The 18,656-nt window shown below is 42.3% G+C and overlaps 1 protein-coding gene across 1 annotated transcript in view; it reads left to right on the top strand.

The window, feature by feature from the left end:
- PLAC8 (placenta-specific 8) overlaps positions 1 to 15,874 on the top strand; it is a 35,004-nt gene extending 19,130 nt beyond the window's left edge. The window contains exons 2-5 of the mRNA XM_010845949.1: positions 3,599 to 3,749; positions 5,616 to 5,740; positions 11,767 to 11,885; positions 15,527 to 15,874. Of these exons, the coding sequence (XP_010844251.1) occupies positions 3,629 to 3,749; positions 5,616 to 5,740; positions 11,767 to 11,871 (351 nt within the window). The 5' untranslated portion in view covers positions 3,599 to 3,628 and the 3' untranslated portion in view covers positions 11,872 to 11,885; positions 15,527 to 15,874. The remainder of the gene's footprint in view (positions 1 to 3,598; positions 3,750 to 5,615; positions 5,741 to 11,766; positions 11,886 to 15,526) is intronic.
- Positions 15,875 to 18,656: the final 2,782 nt, after the last annotated feature.

Genomic DNA, 18,656 nt, shown 5'->3' with positions numbered 1-18,656 from the left:
CCTTCTTTCTCTCATCTCCCCTTCACTTTCTTTTCAAGAATCAAATAATTCTTGGGTGATAGTTGTTGCTGTCCTCTGTGACAAGGTGGAAACGCAATTTCCAACTGAGCAGAAGCCCAAAAGTTCTGTCTCTCTCTTGCTCTCACTGTCTCTCTCTCACTGTCCTGTGTGAAACCCTCCACTACAGTTTTCTTTTCCACTTTCCTCCCACAACAAGTTCTCTTTCTCACTCCTTATCTCCTTCTTATAATATCCTTCTTCTAGGGAAGAATTTCTTGGATATCATTCCTAAGCTGCATCCCAGCCACTGGCACACTCTGTGCTGTCTGTGTCAGACAAAATCATCAGATGATTCTTAATTCTATCTCAGCTGCCAGGAAGACAGAGCAAAGGATTTCGGGGTTCTTCTGTTGTCTAGTCTCTCACCTCACTCAATGCCCAGAAATCTACTCTGAGAATGTCTCTGCCTGCTGGGCCTCAAACCTTGAGCCTCGTGCCATCTTCCAAGGCGCTCAACTCCAATTCCCCCAAGTTTCTCCTTTGCATCTACTGGACCCCTTCACTCCAGGCCTTGGTAGCTACGCATTCTGCTAGGGACAGCCTATTAGACTGGCTGCTACCCAGAAGCCCGAATCACAAGCTTTGTAGATGCTCAGTCACGAGGAATACACCCAGCGTGGAAAGACTTATCGTAGGACGTAAGCTCTACAGAAAAGGGATCCCTCTTAAGGAAAGTCCTGGCAACAGTTTACACTTAGCGGGAAAGCCCTTCTCTAATTGCTGGGTGGGGTGTCCTGCACATGGTGGTATCACAGAGGGCAGAGATATCTGGTCAGAAAGCAATGGGAGAGAAGAGGATGCTTGAAATCCCATTAGGTCCAAAGAGAATTTAGGGGACGCCCTGCACCCCTTCAGGTTAAAACCTCCTGGTAAAGGCTTCCGGGATGATGGATTCCATTCTAGGAGCACTGTCTTGTTCTCAGTTGCAAGTTACTCAACATGGGAGGATCCCTCTCCAAGTCAGAAAAAACGTCTCTGGAGTGTATCCTTAAGAACTGGAAATTCTTTAAAACTGAAGGGTTAAAGAAGGAGAAACTTAAATTCTACTGTAGCAGTGCCCGGACTTTGTTTAAGTTGGGAAATGGAGAAAAATGGCCTGAAAATGGGTCTCTAAATTATGATAACCTTCTGCAATTGGATCTTTATTGCTGCCAGATGAGGAAGTGGATTGAGATTCCCTATATTCAGGCTTTCACAGTCCTTTACCAAAATCCCACCCCATGTAGCTCCTGTATTTTAAAACCTGGAGAACCAGAAGACTCTCCCAACACTTTAGATGATCCCCTTCTAAGCTCTCTGATCTCTCAGGGTGGAAACCTAGCACATCCTCCTCCTGACAGCGTTCCCACTTAGCCAGTCCACCCCTCATATTAGGCAGAAACTCCAAAAATTACAACTTGGCCCACAAACGCCCATGCTCCAGCTCCCAGATGTGGCCTTTGGGGTATTTAATAATCAAGACCAAGCTCAGGAGAAAGAGAGAACCTAACATGAGAAAAGACAGGCCAGGGCTCGTGCAAAACTGATAGCTGTTGGTGTCAGTCATGCTTTGTGACCTCAGGGGGGCCAAGAAAGTTCAACCATTCATCTGGAAATAAGACCAACAAGAGGAAATGCTACAAATGCAAGTCAACTGGCCACTGTGCCCAAGACTGCCAGAAAGAACCTCCCCACCCCGGGCTATGCCCAGATAGCAGACAAACAGGTCACTGGAAGAGGGACTGTCCCCATTCCTGAAGGGGAAGGGGGACTTTGGCTCCTGAGATGGCCACGCTGGACAACTGGCGTGACCCTGGGGATTCTGGTGGCTCCCCTCAGTGAGATGCTAATCTCCATCAAGGATCCCTGGGTAGTCCTTGACTCCCATAGCAGAAAAGAAAATTGATTACTTAATTGATACAGGAGCCACTGTACTTTGTCTTAATTTTTCACACTGGACCTCTCTCCTCCTAAAGCTGTACTGTGACTGGTGTCGATGGAAAGCCTTGCACTCGATTATTTTACTGGGCATTTCACTTGCCAATTTAAACAACGGTGGATTTTGCTTGCCTTTCTAGTTGTGTCTCAGTGTCCTACCCACGTCCTTAGAAGAGATCTTCTGAGCTCCCCTGGGGCCATACTCAGGTCAGGAGGCCCCAAGCAGGCTTTTTTCTTGACTCTGACTAAGACAGACCAGCCACGAGGTCCTATTCCCAGCCATATCCTACGGGCAGTAGACCCTTAACGAGACAAAGGAACCCCTGCAAGGCCAGTAAAGGCCCAACCTATAAGAATGAGCCTTAGGCCAGAAACTGCCTATCCGATAAAGCTGGAAGGGAAGAAGGGTTTACAACCCCTCGTGGATAAATTCCTAAAAGCTGACTCCATGAGTCAGACTATTTGCCTTTTTACTTTAGTTCTGCAAATCCTCCCCTTCTGTTCTATAAAAGAAACGCATCCAGACCCTGACAAGATGGTTATTTTAAGACATTAGTCGACTATCTTCTCGGTCAATCAGCTTTCCCAATAAAGTCGCATTCCTTGCCTCAACATCTCATCTCTTGGATTTATTGGCCTGTTGTACTGAGAGCAAAGTGAGCTTGGACTCATTAACAGGCAGGTGTGAGTTAAGTTTTATTTGGGGCAAATGAGATCTATAGCCCAAGAGACAGCTTCTCAGATAGCTCTGAGGAGCTGCCCTAAGAAGGTCAGAGCGGAGGTCGGTGTGTATATGATTTTAGTGAAGGGGACACGTGCCATCAAGCACGCATTTTGGCAGAAGATTGCTGCAAGTCACATGGAGCAGTTGTCTCCGTTAATGATTTTCGTTCTTTTCTAGATATGAGAAGATATGAGAGACTGGGCTCATAAAATCTTGTCTCAAAAATATCTAACTCTCTGAAGGCCTGTTCTGCCAGTGTTCCCTAGTTCACAGGGAGCTTCATTCCTAATTTCCACCCTGAACTCCTTTCAGGGCATGTTGAAAATCAGCAACTAAGTGGTTAATGACTTAATTCTTGTGGCACCAGATAACGAGTGACAGTTTTTAGTTGGCATGGCTTCGAAGGTGGCACAGTGGTAAAGAATCTACCTGCCAATGCAGGAGACGCAGGAAACAGGGGTTTGATCCCTGCGTCGGGATGATCCCCTGGAGGAGGAAATGGTAAACCACTCCAGTATTCTTGCCTGGGAAATCCCATGGACAGAGGAGCCTGGTGGGCTATAGTCTATACGGTCACAAAGAGTCAGACACGACTGAGCACACACACGTGCCATTTACACAGGTTTCCTCTTCTGTTTTCCTGTCTTGTGCAGAGACTAGATAGCTGTTTAAAACAGTACTTACAAGCCTGTCTCATTCCCTAACTCCAAGAGAAGCATCCATTCCTTTAACTGATTCAGTGAATCCCTTCCTCCAGGAGCCTCTGTAGAAAAAGGTTCTTCAAAGATCAGCCAGCGACTTGATCTAAACTGCCTCGCTTGCCTGTGAAGCCAAGTCCCTGAAAACAGGCTTCTAAGAGCAACCTCCAGACTACTGACACCAAGTTCTTCCTTTCAGACCACAGCCGCTTAAGAACCTGCGTTGAAAATGCAAGCTGCATCTTCTCCAGTGGTCATTGTAACCCAGCCTGGAGTCGGAAGCGGTCCAGCACCTCAGAACTCCAACTGGCAGACGGGCTTGTGTGATTGTTTCAGCGACTGCGGTGTCTGTAAGTGCTGGGGAAACCTGTAACCGACTCAGAAGTGAATTTTAACCTTGGGTTGTCCAGTCGCTAAGTTGTATATAAAGCTTTGTGACCCCATGGATTGTAGCATGCCAGGGTCGTCTGTCCTCCACAATTTCCCAGAGTTTACTCATATCTTTCCTTCATTTCTCCCTTAGGGTGTAATAGAAGTTCCCCTCTCATTCCAAGGTACCCTGCCTGTCAGGCAATGCTTTGCAAACAGAAAAATCCTGTACCGACTGTAGGTTGATTCTTCTTCACCCTTCAAAGGATAATCTTACTCCTAAAAAAAGTTCTGGAGTTAAGATAACTGTTAAAAATAAAAAGCCAATGATTTGAATAATGAACAGCCTTGGCCTAATTATTATAAATAGACCATACATTATATTAGAAGAGACGTTTAAAGTTTAACTTGATTAAAAAGAAAAAAGGCTGCTTTTGTTATACATCAATTAAACTCATTACAGTTACACTGTGCCCCACACACAAGGGTTCATTATCATCCGTGGTTTCAGCATGAGCTCACATAAGCATTATTTTTATTTATACATTTAGGATTGTTATACAGACAAGAATAAAGAATTCTGAAGGCAATTAACTGCTCAGTGGGTAAAATATCTCTAACTCTGCTTCATTTTCAGTTTTGTTTCATTTTATGAGATCTAAGTAAACCTGAGAGAAGAAAAGTTCGGGGTAAGATGTGCTTGTCAGAGAGGCCAAATGCTTAGTTCTCAACACCAAGCAAGAAATAAACAAACCTGCCTACAAAATAAAAAATGAAACAAATTTTACTCTGAGGTTTTTTGTCCATTTGTTTCTTTTTTTTTACCTGTTTCAAATCTACCCAGTGTTCTGAGACAGGGAAGGAAAACCTATTAACCTTTCACTTGGCAGAGGAATTAAAATTTGGAATGGAGTTGATAATTACATTGAAAAGCATAGAGGGAAAGAATCACCTGGGACATGGAACCATTGAGCTGGTTGATTTGTGCTCCTTGTCCTGCTGCATGACCCGGGCTGATGACTTGCACTTCTCAGGACGTTAGTTCAACATCTGCGAATCATAGTGACCATGAAACCACAATAATAAAACCTTCTAAAGAGGAATATTCTAATCCTCCAAACCCTAGTATTGTTACTTGAATAAGTGAATTACAAGTTCTAATATGAGCTTAAAACCTTCACATAGGATTTCTTAAATCAGAGATCTGATCAAATCATTCTCCCTTCTTAAAATATTTCAGAGGTTCCTCATGACTTCCATGACCCCCTCTGAACACTCGTACTTCCAGATCATCCAGTCTCCACCCTGCCTTGGATCCAGCTTCATCCCCATTCTTTCCCATCCCTGGTTCCAGCCACGTTATGTGTAACCAGCCATTGCCAAGACAAACCAAGTTATCTACAGAGGCTCTTTCCCCTTTCCTCAATCTATAAAATTCCTAATCATCATTCCATATTCAGATCAAGCAACAGCATCTTCCCAGAGCACTGGAGGCCCCATTTCTGTGAGTGACACCTTGGGATCTTGAGTAGGTTCCTGTTGGAGAACTTTTCACATTATTTGACCTCACTCCTGGACTTCAGACAGAGGCATTGTGGGTAGTGAGGATAACCTCTGGAACAGGGCCAGGTTTCAGTGAGTCATTCAATACATGGAAGAAGGCAGTACTAGAGGGAATGAGGGGAAGCTGATGTGATGTTGAACAGAAGCAGTGAGGATGGCCTTGGCAGCAGACTATGTGACAAAGGCCCCAGGGTTTGGAACTGCCATCCATGAGCACACCCTAACTCTCAACCACGGTGGAGGGCAGAATGGAGTAATTCGTACCTCTGATTTCACGCATCCAGGTCTCTGCGGCACATTTTGCTTCACATGCCTTGCGTGTCAAGTTGCATCTGATATGAATGAATGCTGTCTGTGCGGAACAAGTGTTGCAATGAGGACCCTCTACAGGACTCGATACGGCATTCCGGTGAATCTTTTACAATATTGTATCATTCGAATATGCGCCCACATTCAAAACAATTGTGATAAACATAGAGGCCATTTGATGGTACCTGTCAACTGAATGGGGGCTTCCCAGGTGGCGCTAGTGGTAAAGAAAGAGGCAGATGCAGGAGACGTAAGAGACGTGGGTTCGATCCCCGGGTGGGAAATATCCCCTGGAGGAGGACACGGCAACCCACTCCAGTACTCTTGCCCGGAGAATCCCATGGACATAGGAGCCTGGCAGGCTACAGCCCACAGGGTCACAAAGAGTAGGACACAGCTGAAGCAACTTAGCAGGCCCACAGGCATCAACTAAATTTGGTTGGTAGGAGTTTCCTGGCATGTGCATTCTATTATTGTAGCAATAGATCCTCTGGTTATGTGACCTCCTTCTACATTTCTGTGAAAACTGTAGAAAACAAACAACTCTCATATTTGCAATGTATGTCATACAATGGAAGAGGATTGTTCAGGGCCATGCTTGTACTATGCCCCACGTACATGACATGTTACATCACGGAAACCTTGCACCATCTCTGTAAAGTAAGTAGGTCTATCACACTTCACAGATGAGAAACATTTTAACAGGTAGAATAACTCAGGCAAAGATCTGCACTAGTCGTAAAGGAGTCATTACTCAACTCAGCTTTTCATACCCGCACATTCCATTACACCATGCTAAGTCACTTCAGTCGCGTCGGACTCTCTGTAGCCCTGGGCACTGTAGCCCGCAAGGGCTCTGTCCACAGGACTCTGTCCATGGGACTCTCCAGGCAAGAATACTGGAGTGGGTTGCCATGCCCTCCTGCAGGGGATCTTCCTGACCCAAGGATCGAACCAGCGTCCCTTATGTTTCCTGCATTGGCAGGCAGGTTCTTTAGCAGTAATGCCACCTGGGATGCCCCCGTCATTACACCATAAGCTTCACTTTAGTGCTCTCCAGAAACAGAACCAAAAGGAGATAGAGATGATATGAATACAGATATATAAAGAGAGCACGAAATTTTAAGGAATTGCCTCATAACATTGTGGGGACTGGTAAGTCCAAAAAGCAAGATAGGCTGACAGGCTGGGAAGAGTTGCAGAATCCAAAGGCAGCCTGCGGGCAGAATTCTTCTTGTTCAGGGGAGATCGCTCTTTCTCTGTTCAGGCCTTCAACAATTAGGTGAGGCCCACCCACATTTTGGATGGTTACTTTAAGTCTACTGATTTAAGCGTTAATTTCATCTGAAACATTACCCTCACAGAAACATCCAGAATAGCATTTGACTGAATATGTGGGTACTATGGCCTAGCCAAGTTGGCACATAAAATTAATCATCACAGAACAAATAAATAGAATATTTAAGGAACTAATTTTACTCCATTGAAATTATTTTATTTTTTTGCTTAAAATGTTTGTTAGTTTTTTAATCATAAAAATATTTAATCATAAAAATATGTATAGGTAACGTTATGACAAATTAAAACACAGAGATATATAAAATAAAAAATGAAAATCTAATTGCTTTATGCCCAATTCCACTATTCAGTGATAAATTTTATTAATATCAATAATTTGGTGTGCATCCTCCTATGAGGCTTTACCTCTTAGTGGTAAAGAATCTGCCTGCCAGTGCAGGAGACACAAGAGACACGAGTTTGATCCCTAGATAGGGAATATCCCTGGAGTAGGAAATGGAAACCCACTCTAGTAACCTTGCCTGGGAAATTCCATGGGCAGAGGAGCCTGATGGGCTATAGTCCATGGGGCCACAAAGAGTCAAACACGACTGAGCTCAGTCTCTGGGCTTTTGGTCTCCTCTAAGGCATATAAATAGATAAATAGATAGATAGATTAGATGAAGCTACAGCTATAGCTGTAGAGCTAGACATATGTGATTTGGTATTTACAGGGCTCTTTTATTTTGTTTCTATGTTTTAAATGAGTTCATACTATATTGTAACTTGGTTTTTTTTTCCACTTAATATATGGTAGACCCCCTTTATGTCCATAACATAGATTCTTTTTCATGTCTGCATAGTATTCCATCATATAGATTATTTACTTAATCACTTTCTTATTGATGAAAGCTTAAATAATGTTGCAGTTGTATATATATGATTTTGTACACACACTGGTATTTTTGTAGGATAGTGTACTGTTAATTGATTTGATTGATAGATCACAGGATATGCACATTCAAAATCTGAAAGGTACTACCTACTCACATACTTTTGTAATCTTTCCTTCTTTTCCCCCCATCTTCCCAAAGTAACCATCAATATGCTTCTGTCAATGTAGATTAGTTTTCATTTTCTACCGTTTTATATAACAGAACTATATAGTGTGTGGGCTTCCCTGGTAGCTCAGCTGATAAAGAATCCGCCTACAGTGCAAGAGATCCCAGTTCAATTCCTGGGTCAGGAAGATCAGCTGAAGGGATAAGCTACCGACTCCAGTATTCTTGGGCTTTTCTGGTGGCTCATCTGGTAAAGAATCTGCCTGCAATGCAGAAGACTTGGATTCAGTCCCTGGGTTCGGAAGATCCCCTGGAGAAGGAAACAGCTACCCACTCCAGTATCCTGGCCTGGAGAATTCCGTGGACTGTGTAGTCCATGGGGTTGTGAAGAGCTGGACACGACTGAATGACTTTCACTTTTCACCGTACCGTGTGTACTACTTTATGCAGCTTCTTTCACTCACTATGATTTTTTGAGGATTCATCAAGTTGTTGTGTACACTTAAAATGTGTTAAGAAGGTAGATCTCATGTTAAGTATTTTTAACCTCCCAAAAAATTAGGAAAAAACAAAGAAAATATTTGAATGGCAAATAAGTACATAAAAAGATGTTCAACATCATCAGTCACTAGAGAAATGCAAATGAAAACCATAGTGAGGTATCGCCATACACCTATTGGGACAGCTAAAATAAACAGACTAACTCACACCAAGTGTTAGCTTATACGGAGGAAGTGAAACCCTCATGTACTGATGGTTGGAGTGTAAAATAGTTTCTTAAAAAGTTAAACATACATCTACTTTTTGGCCCAGCCATTCTGCTCCTAGATATCTACCCTGCAAAAATATATATCTGTATCAAGTCTTGTACACAAATGTTTAAAGTAGTTTTGCTTGCAATAGCCAAAAACTAAAAAAACAACCCAGCAGGTGAATGAATAAACAAATTGTAGTCCACCCATGTAATAGTATACTACTCAACAACAAAAAGGAATGAACTATTGATACAATTTGGATGAATCTCAAGATAAATATAATATTAAGTTGTGGGTAAAAATTTCAGGATCATCACTGAAAGGATAAAAATTAGTTGTGGGACATCTGAAAGTACTAAAAGGGGACTTCGCTGATGGTCCAGTGGTTAAGACTTACTTTCCAACGTAGGATGAGGCCTTCGATCCCTGCTCAAGGAACCAAGATCCCACATGTCTCAAGGCCAAAGAAACAAAACATGAAACAGAAGCGATAACGTAACAAATTCAATAAAGGCTTTAAAAACAGTCCCCATCAAAAAAAAAAAAATCTTAAAAAAAATAAATAACTACTAAAGGGAACAAAGGGCTTCCCTAGTGGCTCAGAAGGTAAAGAAACTGTCTGCAATGCGGGAGACCTGGGTTCAATCCCTGGGCTGGAAAGATTCCCTGGAGGAGGGCATGGCAACCCACTCCAGTATTCTTGCCTGGAGAATCCCCATGGACAGAGGAGCCTGGAAGGCTACAGTCCATGGGGTCGCAAAGAGCCTGACACAACTGAGTGACTAAGCATAGCACAGCAAAGGGAACAAAAGGAACCAGGAAAGGTCTATTCAGCCAAGAAAAAAAAAAGTAGGAAAAATTAACATTTGATGAATAGGAAACATAAAACAATTTGCCTATCTCATTGGTGGGAATGATTTAGATGTCTCTGCTGTGCTAAAATGTCTTTACCTCTTATTATTTCTCTTAGCGCTTTCGTGGTGAGTCCTTGGGAGCCTGCCCTCTTATGTGATGGGTGAATAGCTCCCCACTTATCTCACCCCTCTTCTTCCCTGGGGCCCTGAAGCCCACATGAGGGCTGTCTGTTAAACGGCTCTGCGCTGTGTCCCAGGCAAGGCCACAGCTGGCAGTTCTGGGCTGGCCCAGCCACTCAAGCTGGCTTCAGTTAACCTCCCATCTTTCATTCCCCAGCCTGTTCCTTCCTCCTTTCTGACCTCACAGGTTTTGGTTTGGGGTTTATCTAATGCAGTGCCCCTGACCATGTTAAGTTTCATGTTCTTGAGTTCTGTTTTACTTTCTCCATCAACATAATCCCATCTGCTTCATTTTTTTTTCAAAAATTTCTGAAGATTTTTGGCTTAGCCCTATTTTCTAGTGCAGCTTGAATATTATTTAACAAAGCTCTGCAAGCACATAGTTGTTAAAATTATCTAATTTACAAGGTTTGTTGAGAAAAATAATAGTCCCCAAACTTCTATTCCCTATTTCCTCTTTCCCAGAGCTGTTTACCTCCATATCTCCAAATTGTAGACTTGTATTGTTACCTTTTGACTGTTCAGTTGGGGGCGTTGTCTATGGGCCTCCCATTGTGGAAGATGAGAATTTAGTTCTGTTTTCTCCCCTTTCTGCACCACGGACATGCACCCTACCCCTACCCCACTCCCTCCAATATGTGAAGTGAAAGTCGCTCAGTCTTGTCCAACTCTTTGCAACCCCATGGACTACACAGCCTATGGAATTCTCTAGGCCAGAATATTGGAGTAGGTAGCATTTCCCTTCTCCAGGGGATCTTCCCAATCCAGGGATCGAACCCAGGTCTCCCACATTGTAGGCGGATTCTTTACCAGCTGAGCCACAAGGGAAGCCCCCCTCCAATATGATTATATATAATTTTGGCTAAGTCCAAATTTAGCATTTACATTATGACACCTATATTTGCTCTTCAGAGCTGAGTTGAATTGTGTAATGAACAATGATTGTCTTTTCTTCTAAACTTAGTTTTTCCTACTATTAATAACTCTTGACTTTTTCACTAGGAGTTTTCCATTTACTTAGAAGTAATCCAATCCCAAACTCTTTCCAGTTTTCTAAATCTCTTCCCTAAACATCAGACAGACATTCTATCATCTTCATCTTCTTGATGAAATCACTCTGTGACCCTGCCATCTCTATCGTCATGACCTGGGGATTCCTTTAACCAGTTCCGCATGTTAGGCTCTGGTTTCTTATACCCCACATCTTCTTCTTTGTTAGTTTGCTTCTTCATTCTGGTGGGGGCACCCTCTAGGAGCTTCCTGATACAGGGAAAGGGTATAGGAGAAAAGAATTTTGAGATTTTACTTTCTGAAACTGTTTACCTTCCTTTGATAGTTCGTTGGATATTTTTTTTTTCAACCTTTTACCTCTCTTTAATCTTGTACCTCTTTTGCCTCATGGACTCTTTTTCCTTTTTAAATTTTATGTATTTACTTTTTGGGGGGCTGTGTTGGGTCTTTGTTCCTGTGAAGGCTTTTGTCTAGTTGCAGTACACGGGGGCTGTGTAGTGCGTGGGCTTCTCATTGCAGTAGCTTCTCTTGTTGCAGAGCACGGACTCTAGACAGCATGGACTTCAGTAGTTGCGGCACGTGGACTCAGTAATTGCGGCTCCTGGGGTCCAGAGTGTGGGCTCAATAGTTGTGGTACAGGGGCTCAGTTGCTGTGGGATCTTCCCAGACCAGGGATCCAACCTGGGTCTTCTGCATTGGCAGGCGGATTCTTTACCACTGAGCCACCAGGGAAGCCCCTGGTTGGATATCTTCCATTTTATATATGTTACAAAGTACAAGAAAACATTTGATGTGATAAAAAGAGACAGGAGTTATGTGGAGAAATCAACTAAAATCAGCTAACATTTTCCTGAATGTATCCATCCAAACTTCAAATTCGAAGGATCAGCACCTTCTGCTTCTCTTCAAAATGTCTTGAAAACCCACAAGCCTTTATTTCCACATAGGTGGGTTTTTACATTCTGTTTCTTTTCTGTTTTCCAACAGGGATCCATTTGTGACGACTACATGGTGACCCATTGCTGTACTCTGTGCTCTCTTTGCCAAATCAAGAGAGACATCAACAGAAGGAGAGCCAATCGCACTTTCTAAAAAAAGAATCAATGGTAAGTCCCAGAATCTGTGAATGTTTAGGAATGTAATTAAGGGCTTTGTAAACGAAGTATTATTTTGAACAATAATTCAATAATAGCAATTCTTTAAGTCTTTCAAATGTTATCTTAATATAAAGATAGATTTTGATTTCTTCTTATGAAGAAGATAGCTGTACTGGCTTGTTCAAGCTACTATAACAAAATAGCCTGAACAGGTTAAACATCAGGAACTTATGTCTCACAGTTCTAGAGAGAGAATATGTTTTGGTCTTTCTTATTAGGATAGTAATCCCATCACAGGGACCTCATCTAAACCTTGGGGACTTCATGATCTCATCTAAACCTATTACCTCCCAAAGGCTCCATCTCCTAATACCATCACATTGCGGGTTGGGGTTTCAATATCCCAGTTTGGGGAGCGGGACACAAACATTCAATTCATAACTCTGTATTTTGAAACTGTATTTTTATAAATAAAGGGATGACTTTTCTAGACTTCTCAGAATTCTGGTGGTCTATTAATAAAAACACCGATTGCAAAAGCATGTATATGTATAATACAAGAGTGTGGTGAGAAAACACGCTCCCTCCTAATACAAACTGACAGAAGAAACTGGTAAGTAATTACGAAGTAGTACAGCAAGTGAAAACTGTTACGTAATATTTGGATTGATTGTGGCATGAAGCATATCAATACTTGAGGTGAGGTTAAACAGAAAAGTCCTATTGGAGATGGTGGAATTTGAAAGAGGTGAAATACTGTATAGAATACTTGGAAACATTATGTAGAATGGCATCATCTGAAATTCAATCAAGTCATTTTTCAACTCACTCTTTCAAGATTCTCAGAATTAGCTACTGAGGATGTAGTAAAGTAGAAATCAACATGATTTGGACAATCTTCTATAGAACATATCTTGAGTATGGGAAGAAAACATTAATTTTCCCATTCTTTGCAAAAATACCACTTCCTTTCTCAAGTGAATGAGAACTCTGTATAGGTTAACAAACATAACTCTTGGAAGGTACATTTTTAAAGAGTCATATATTTAGCAAATAATGTCTCTAGTACCTAGTCCTGCACGGTACTTGATTTGGGGGAACAAAAGGAGATAAGTTGGTCTTCTTGTCCTTTGAGACTTTATACTCCAAAAAACGGCGTTGATAAAATGCAAACTTTGACCAGTGCCTTTAGTCAGAGTGCTATTTTATGCTCAGAGGAAGAAAAGATGATATTCTGTGAGATGTACAAGTGAAAGTTTCTTGAAAGAAGTGGTTTTTTGATTCTGAAGAGGAAGTGAGCATCAGGGTCTCAAGAGGAAATAGGTGGCACTCAAGCTGTGGGAATAGAAGGATTTAATGAAACCACCTGCAGAGTGGGCAGGAGGCACAGGGACTTTCAGGGTGGGTGGGAGGAGACAGGAGAGGGAACCAGACCTCCCCTGGGCCTCTGGAGGAGGGGAGGGAGCAGTGACTAGAACCCCAAAAGAGAAACCTGTATGGTGGCTGCCCTGAGAGGACCTGAGCAGCCCGGAGCAACCCTACAGGAAGAGTCAGCAGGGAAGGTGCCCTGACCTCACATTCTGACGTCCTTCTGGGCTTCCCATTGGCTGAACCCACCAGGAAGGCAGAGACAGGGATGGTGTTCCTGGGGTACACAGGTCAGCCTCCCAGAGCACAGGGCAGGGTGGACAGGGGTAGAAATAGATCCGATGGGACCAACAGAAGATTTCTGACTCAGGATGGGATTTTAATGAATAGAAAAGGGTGTTGCCTCTCAACAGCAACATGAGTGAAACATGAGTGCTGTGCTGTGATAAGGCGCTTCTGTCTGATTCTTTGTGACCGTATAGACCGTAGCCCACCAGGCTCCTTTGCCATGGGATTCCCCCAGCAAGAATACTGAAGTGGGTTGCCATGCTCTCCTCCAGGGTATCTTCCCAACCCAGGGATTAAACCTACGTCTCCTATGGCTACTGCACTGCAGATGGATGCTTTCTGCTTGAGCCACCAGGGAAGCCCAATGAAACTACAGAGGCAAAAAGAGGAAAAAAACATATTTATGAGTTTAGATTCCTCTTGGCAGGAACATAAAAGGGGGAAAATAATGAGAAATGAAATATTTTACTGCAGTGTCATGAATACTAGGCTAATGATCTGGGCTTTCATTTGGTAAGCACTGGGGAGTTATTTGGGGGCTTCCCAGGTGACCCTAGTGATAAAGAATCTTCCCACCAACGCAGGAGACATGAGAAATGGCAACCCACTCCAGTGTTCTTGCCTAGAGAATCCCAGGGACGGGGGAGCCTGGTGGGCTGCCGTCTATGGGGTTGCACAGAGTCGGACACGACTGAAGTGACTTAGCATAAAGCAACTTAGCATGCAGGCAGGGGAATTATTTTAGGTTGTAAGTAAAGGAGTAACATAGGTAGAGTTATGTTTTAGAAAAATTAACCTGGTAATGCTATGTACACAGACTGGACGGGGTAAGGTCAGAAGCAAAGAGGTGTTATTTCAACACTGCTTAAATGAACTTATGAGACAATTTGGATAAAATATTAAGAGCTACCCACACATACATAAATCCTGGCACCTGAGCTTTTTTTTTTTTTTTTCCTTCAAGGAAATTATTTCTCTGAATTTTTAAGCTGGTTTGCTGTAAAAATATCTTGGTGGTCCTGACTCTTGCTCATCAGCTTGGACCCTACGTTATTCATTGACAATAAAACTTTAGATCTCCAAATATCTGTAATGGGAGAATCAAAACATAAAGATCAATGAATAATGTGATTTATGTTAAAAACAGACTGAGGCAAAGAGGTACAAGAACCAACTAAAAAGGGAGAATAGATAAATTTCCCAGAGGTACAGAATTTTAAATAATTAATGAAGGTATGCCTCCCCGTAAGGAAAGAAAGCTTTATTTCCCACCTCTTAAGTATGGGTTTGCATAGTGAGTTTCAAAGTGCACAGTATAAAAGGGGGGCGGGACGAGTATAACCTTGGAAGACTAACCAGGTGGAAAATCCTGACAAAATTACTTTAGCCAGTTATCCTCATTGGTGGTATCCTGTTGATAGCACACACTCCTGAAATGATGCGATGAAACTGGTGCTTTACCTCTGTGGTCTTCCTCTCAACACCCCACAACTCCAGTCTAACCATCAGAAAAACATTAGACAAAAAAACTGAGGCCCAACAAAAAAAAGAAAAAAAACCCAACAAGAACAACAACAAAAAAAACTGAGGCCCATTCTGCAAAATACAAAAATTAAGGCAATTCTCCTCAAAACTGTCAAGGTCATCAGAAATAAGAAAGGTCCAGTCACGGTTTAGAGGAGCCTAAAGAAACATAATGAGTAAAGGTAACATGCTATCTGAATGGAATCTTGGAACAGCAAAGGGACATTATGTAAAAACTGAGCAATCTGAATAAAGAACAGGCTTTGATTAATAATCTATCAACATTGGTTCATTAGTTGTGATACACCTACCATAGTAAGATGCTAGCCAGTAAGGAAACTGGTGCAGGTATATGGGAACTCTCTTGCAACTTTTCTATAAATCTAAAATGATTCTAAAATTAAATCTTTATTAAAAATTAAAAAGTAGACTGAGAAAATTTAACCATATTTTTTGTGTGTCCCTCGTAGGTGAAGAGCTCCCTTTCTCCCCTTTCTTCTGTGGTCCCTCCTGACCCAGTGAAGAGCTCTTACTGAAGCAACTAAAATCAACACCTCTTCAGCTTTTCCACTTTCTGCAACTGAAATATAATTGATATTTTTAATCACAATTAGTGGGGTTAAAAAAAACTGAATTTTTATTTCAAAGGAGTGTTATCCCTTAGTTTTGCTAAATGGTCCAGCGTAGTTTCTCCTTGCTATTAAGTTTTCCAGCTTATAAATTCTGTATTACATTTTAAAATATAAACAAATAAAAGATTTTACATGATTCTTTACGGTTCTTTGCTCTCAATAAAATGTCTTCATGTCATCAGTCAATTCCAAGGGTCAATATCATAATTTTGTTCTTGTAGTTTGTTTTCCTAACAGGAGATTTTGGTCCACAGCAATTCAGGTCTCTTTCATGTAAGAAGTTTAAGAGAGAGAGACAAAGACTACAGGCAACTATTCTAAGAAAGTGGTCCCCAACCTTTTTGAACCAGGGACCGGTTCCATGGAAGACAATTTTGCCATGAAAGAGGGCGGGGGACGGGGTGGGGTGCAGTGGGGTGGGTGGAGGAGAGAGAGGGAAGGATGATTCGAGCACATTCCTCGTATTGTGCACTTTATTTCTATTATTATTACATCAGCTCCACCTCAGATCATCAGGCATTACATTCCAGAGGCTGGGGACCCCTGTTCTAAGACACTTACAGCACATTTAACCAACGCTTTCCCTCCTTTTTGTGTTACCTACAAGCATTATTCGGAGAAGGCAATGGCACCCCACTCCAGTACTCTTGCCTGGAAAATCCCATGGATGGAGGGCCTGGTGGGCTGTAGTCTGACAAAGCAACAGTGTACTAGGCTCTGCTTCCCAACCGCATACTTGATGGTTTCATTGTTGTGTCATTAATTTTATCTTTTGCATATGAGGTATCAAAGCAAGTAATAAAAATTCATTGTCAAATTCAATATGATTCAATTTTGGTTAAAAACTGATAGATAAACGTGTGAAGTCATCATTTCTTTTTTTCCCATTTCTCATCCTGTTTATCCTCTGCAACATTTTGCCCTGCTGAAAATCTCACTTCCTAATTTCCTTTCTTTCTCCCCCTACACTTGTGAGTCCATTTCATTTGTTGGGGTGGAGGATCAGGGAAGGCAATCTTCAGACTAGTAGAAATATCTATTAGTAGAAACATCTACTGTAAGTAAATATTTCACTATAAGGATATTGTGAGATTTCAGTGAGAAAAAATGTAAAACCACCTGGAACTTAATAGGCACTCAAACTTGAGTCCTTTGCCCCCTTTTTTCACTTGCCTTATAGATGTAGGTGTTTTGCAAGGTTCTATCCTGGGGCAGGAGGAGAAGGGGACGACAGAGGATGAGATGGACTGACTCGATGGACGTGAGTCTGAGTGAACTCAGGGAGTTGGTGATGGACAGGGAGGCCTGGCATGCTGCGATTCATGGGGTCGCAAAGAGTCGGACACAACTGAGCGACTGATCTGATCTGATCTGGTCCTGGGTCCATTCCTTTGACACCTCCTAGTCTTCTCGGAATCATCTACTCTCACAGCTTCAAATGCCTCCTACACACCAAGGAGGACTGTATTTCTAGTTCTTCTCTTACTATTGGTCTTCAGAATGTCTCTTCCACTGTCTACAAAACAACTGCTTCTTGGTGTCCCCTACCCATTCTCTACCCAACAGGTCAAACGATTTCACTACCCAGGTTTTCAAGGTAAGAAATCTAGATATTGGTGAAACCTAAATTGTCTCATCACACCCTTCTCCTCTCCCCTCACATCTACTCAGACATCAACTTCTGTCACTTAAACTCCACTTGATAACCCTAGTGGATGATCTTGTTTGTTCCTGTATCTGCAGTGCCTAGAAAAACGCCTGACACCTAGTAGATACATGCGCAAATCGCTTTGGCCACCTGATACCAAGAACTGACTCACTGGGAAAGACCCTGATGCTGGGAAAGATTGAGGCAGAGGAGAAGGGACAACAGAGGATGAGATGGTTGGATGGCATCACTGACTCAATGGACATGAGTTTGAGCAGCCTCCAGGAGTTGGTGATGGACAGGGAAGCCTGGCCTGCTGCAGTCCATGGGGTCACAGAGTTGGACACAACTGAGCATCTGAACTGAAGAGATCGTTTATTGAATGAATTAATCTGTCCTCTCCTCTTTGTCTCCACTGCCAAGAATGTAGTCCAAGCCCATATTACGTCTCTTAAGAATCATGTTTATAGCTCCTGAATTAGTTTCTCGGCCTCTAGTAACTCCAGCTCCCATTGCTTTCTCCCCAGTCCATCCTGTACACTGCTTGCCATGAAAAAATTGTAAACATCCTAAAAAAATTTCCCTGATCCTTCATGATGTAACCTCAATCCACCTCTTTAGCCTATTCTCCCACCATCACCATGTTTTCACACTCCAAATTTCCTGTTTTCCCTACTTCGAACACACATACTTATTTCAAATTTCCAATTCCAAGTGCTCTTTGTTTATATATATATATACTTATATATATATATACAAGCAATTGAATGTTTAAAATATATCTATCTGGTTGTGCTGGGTCTCAGTTTCAGCACTCAGGATCTTCACTGCAGCATATAGGATCTATCGTTGCACTGTGTAGGCTTCTCTAGCTGTGGCACCGGGCTCAGTAGCTGCAGCGTGTAGGCTCAGTTGCCCCACGACACACGGGATCTTAGTTCCTGAACCAGGAATCAAACCTGCAACCCCGCATTGTAAGGCAGATTCGTAACCACTGGACCACCAGCAAAGTCCTGAAAGCAACTGACTTTTGTATATTAACCTCATATCCTGCAACTTTGCTATTTAACTCATTAGTTGCAAGAATTTTTTCTTCTGGTTCCTTGAGATTTTCTACATAGATAATCATGTCAACTGTGAACAGAGATAGTTTTATTTCTTTCTTCCCAGTTCAGTTCAGTTCAGTCGCTCAGTCATGTCCAACTCTTTGCAACCCCATGGACTGCAGCACGCCAAGCTTCCTTGTCCATCACCAACTCCCAGGGCTTGCTCAAATTCATGTCCATCAAGTTGGTGATGCCATCCAACCATCTCATCCTA

The sequence above is a fragment of the Bison bison genome, unplaced genomic scaffold (genome assembly GCF_000754665.1).
Source record: "Bison bison bison isolate TAMUID 2011002044 unplaced genomic scaffold, Bison_UMD1.0 scf7180017864228, whole genome shotgun sequence".
NCBI classification, from domain to species: Eukaryota; Metazoa; Chordata; class Mammalia; order Artiodactyla; family Bovidae; genus Bison; species Bison bison.
Note: the sequence above shows the minus strand (reverse complement) of the source record. Positions and strands in the feature narration are given on the sequence as shown.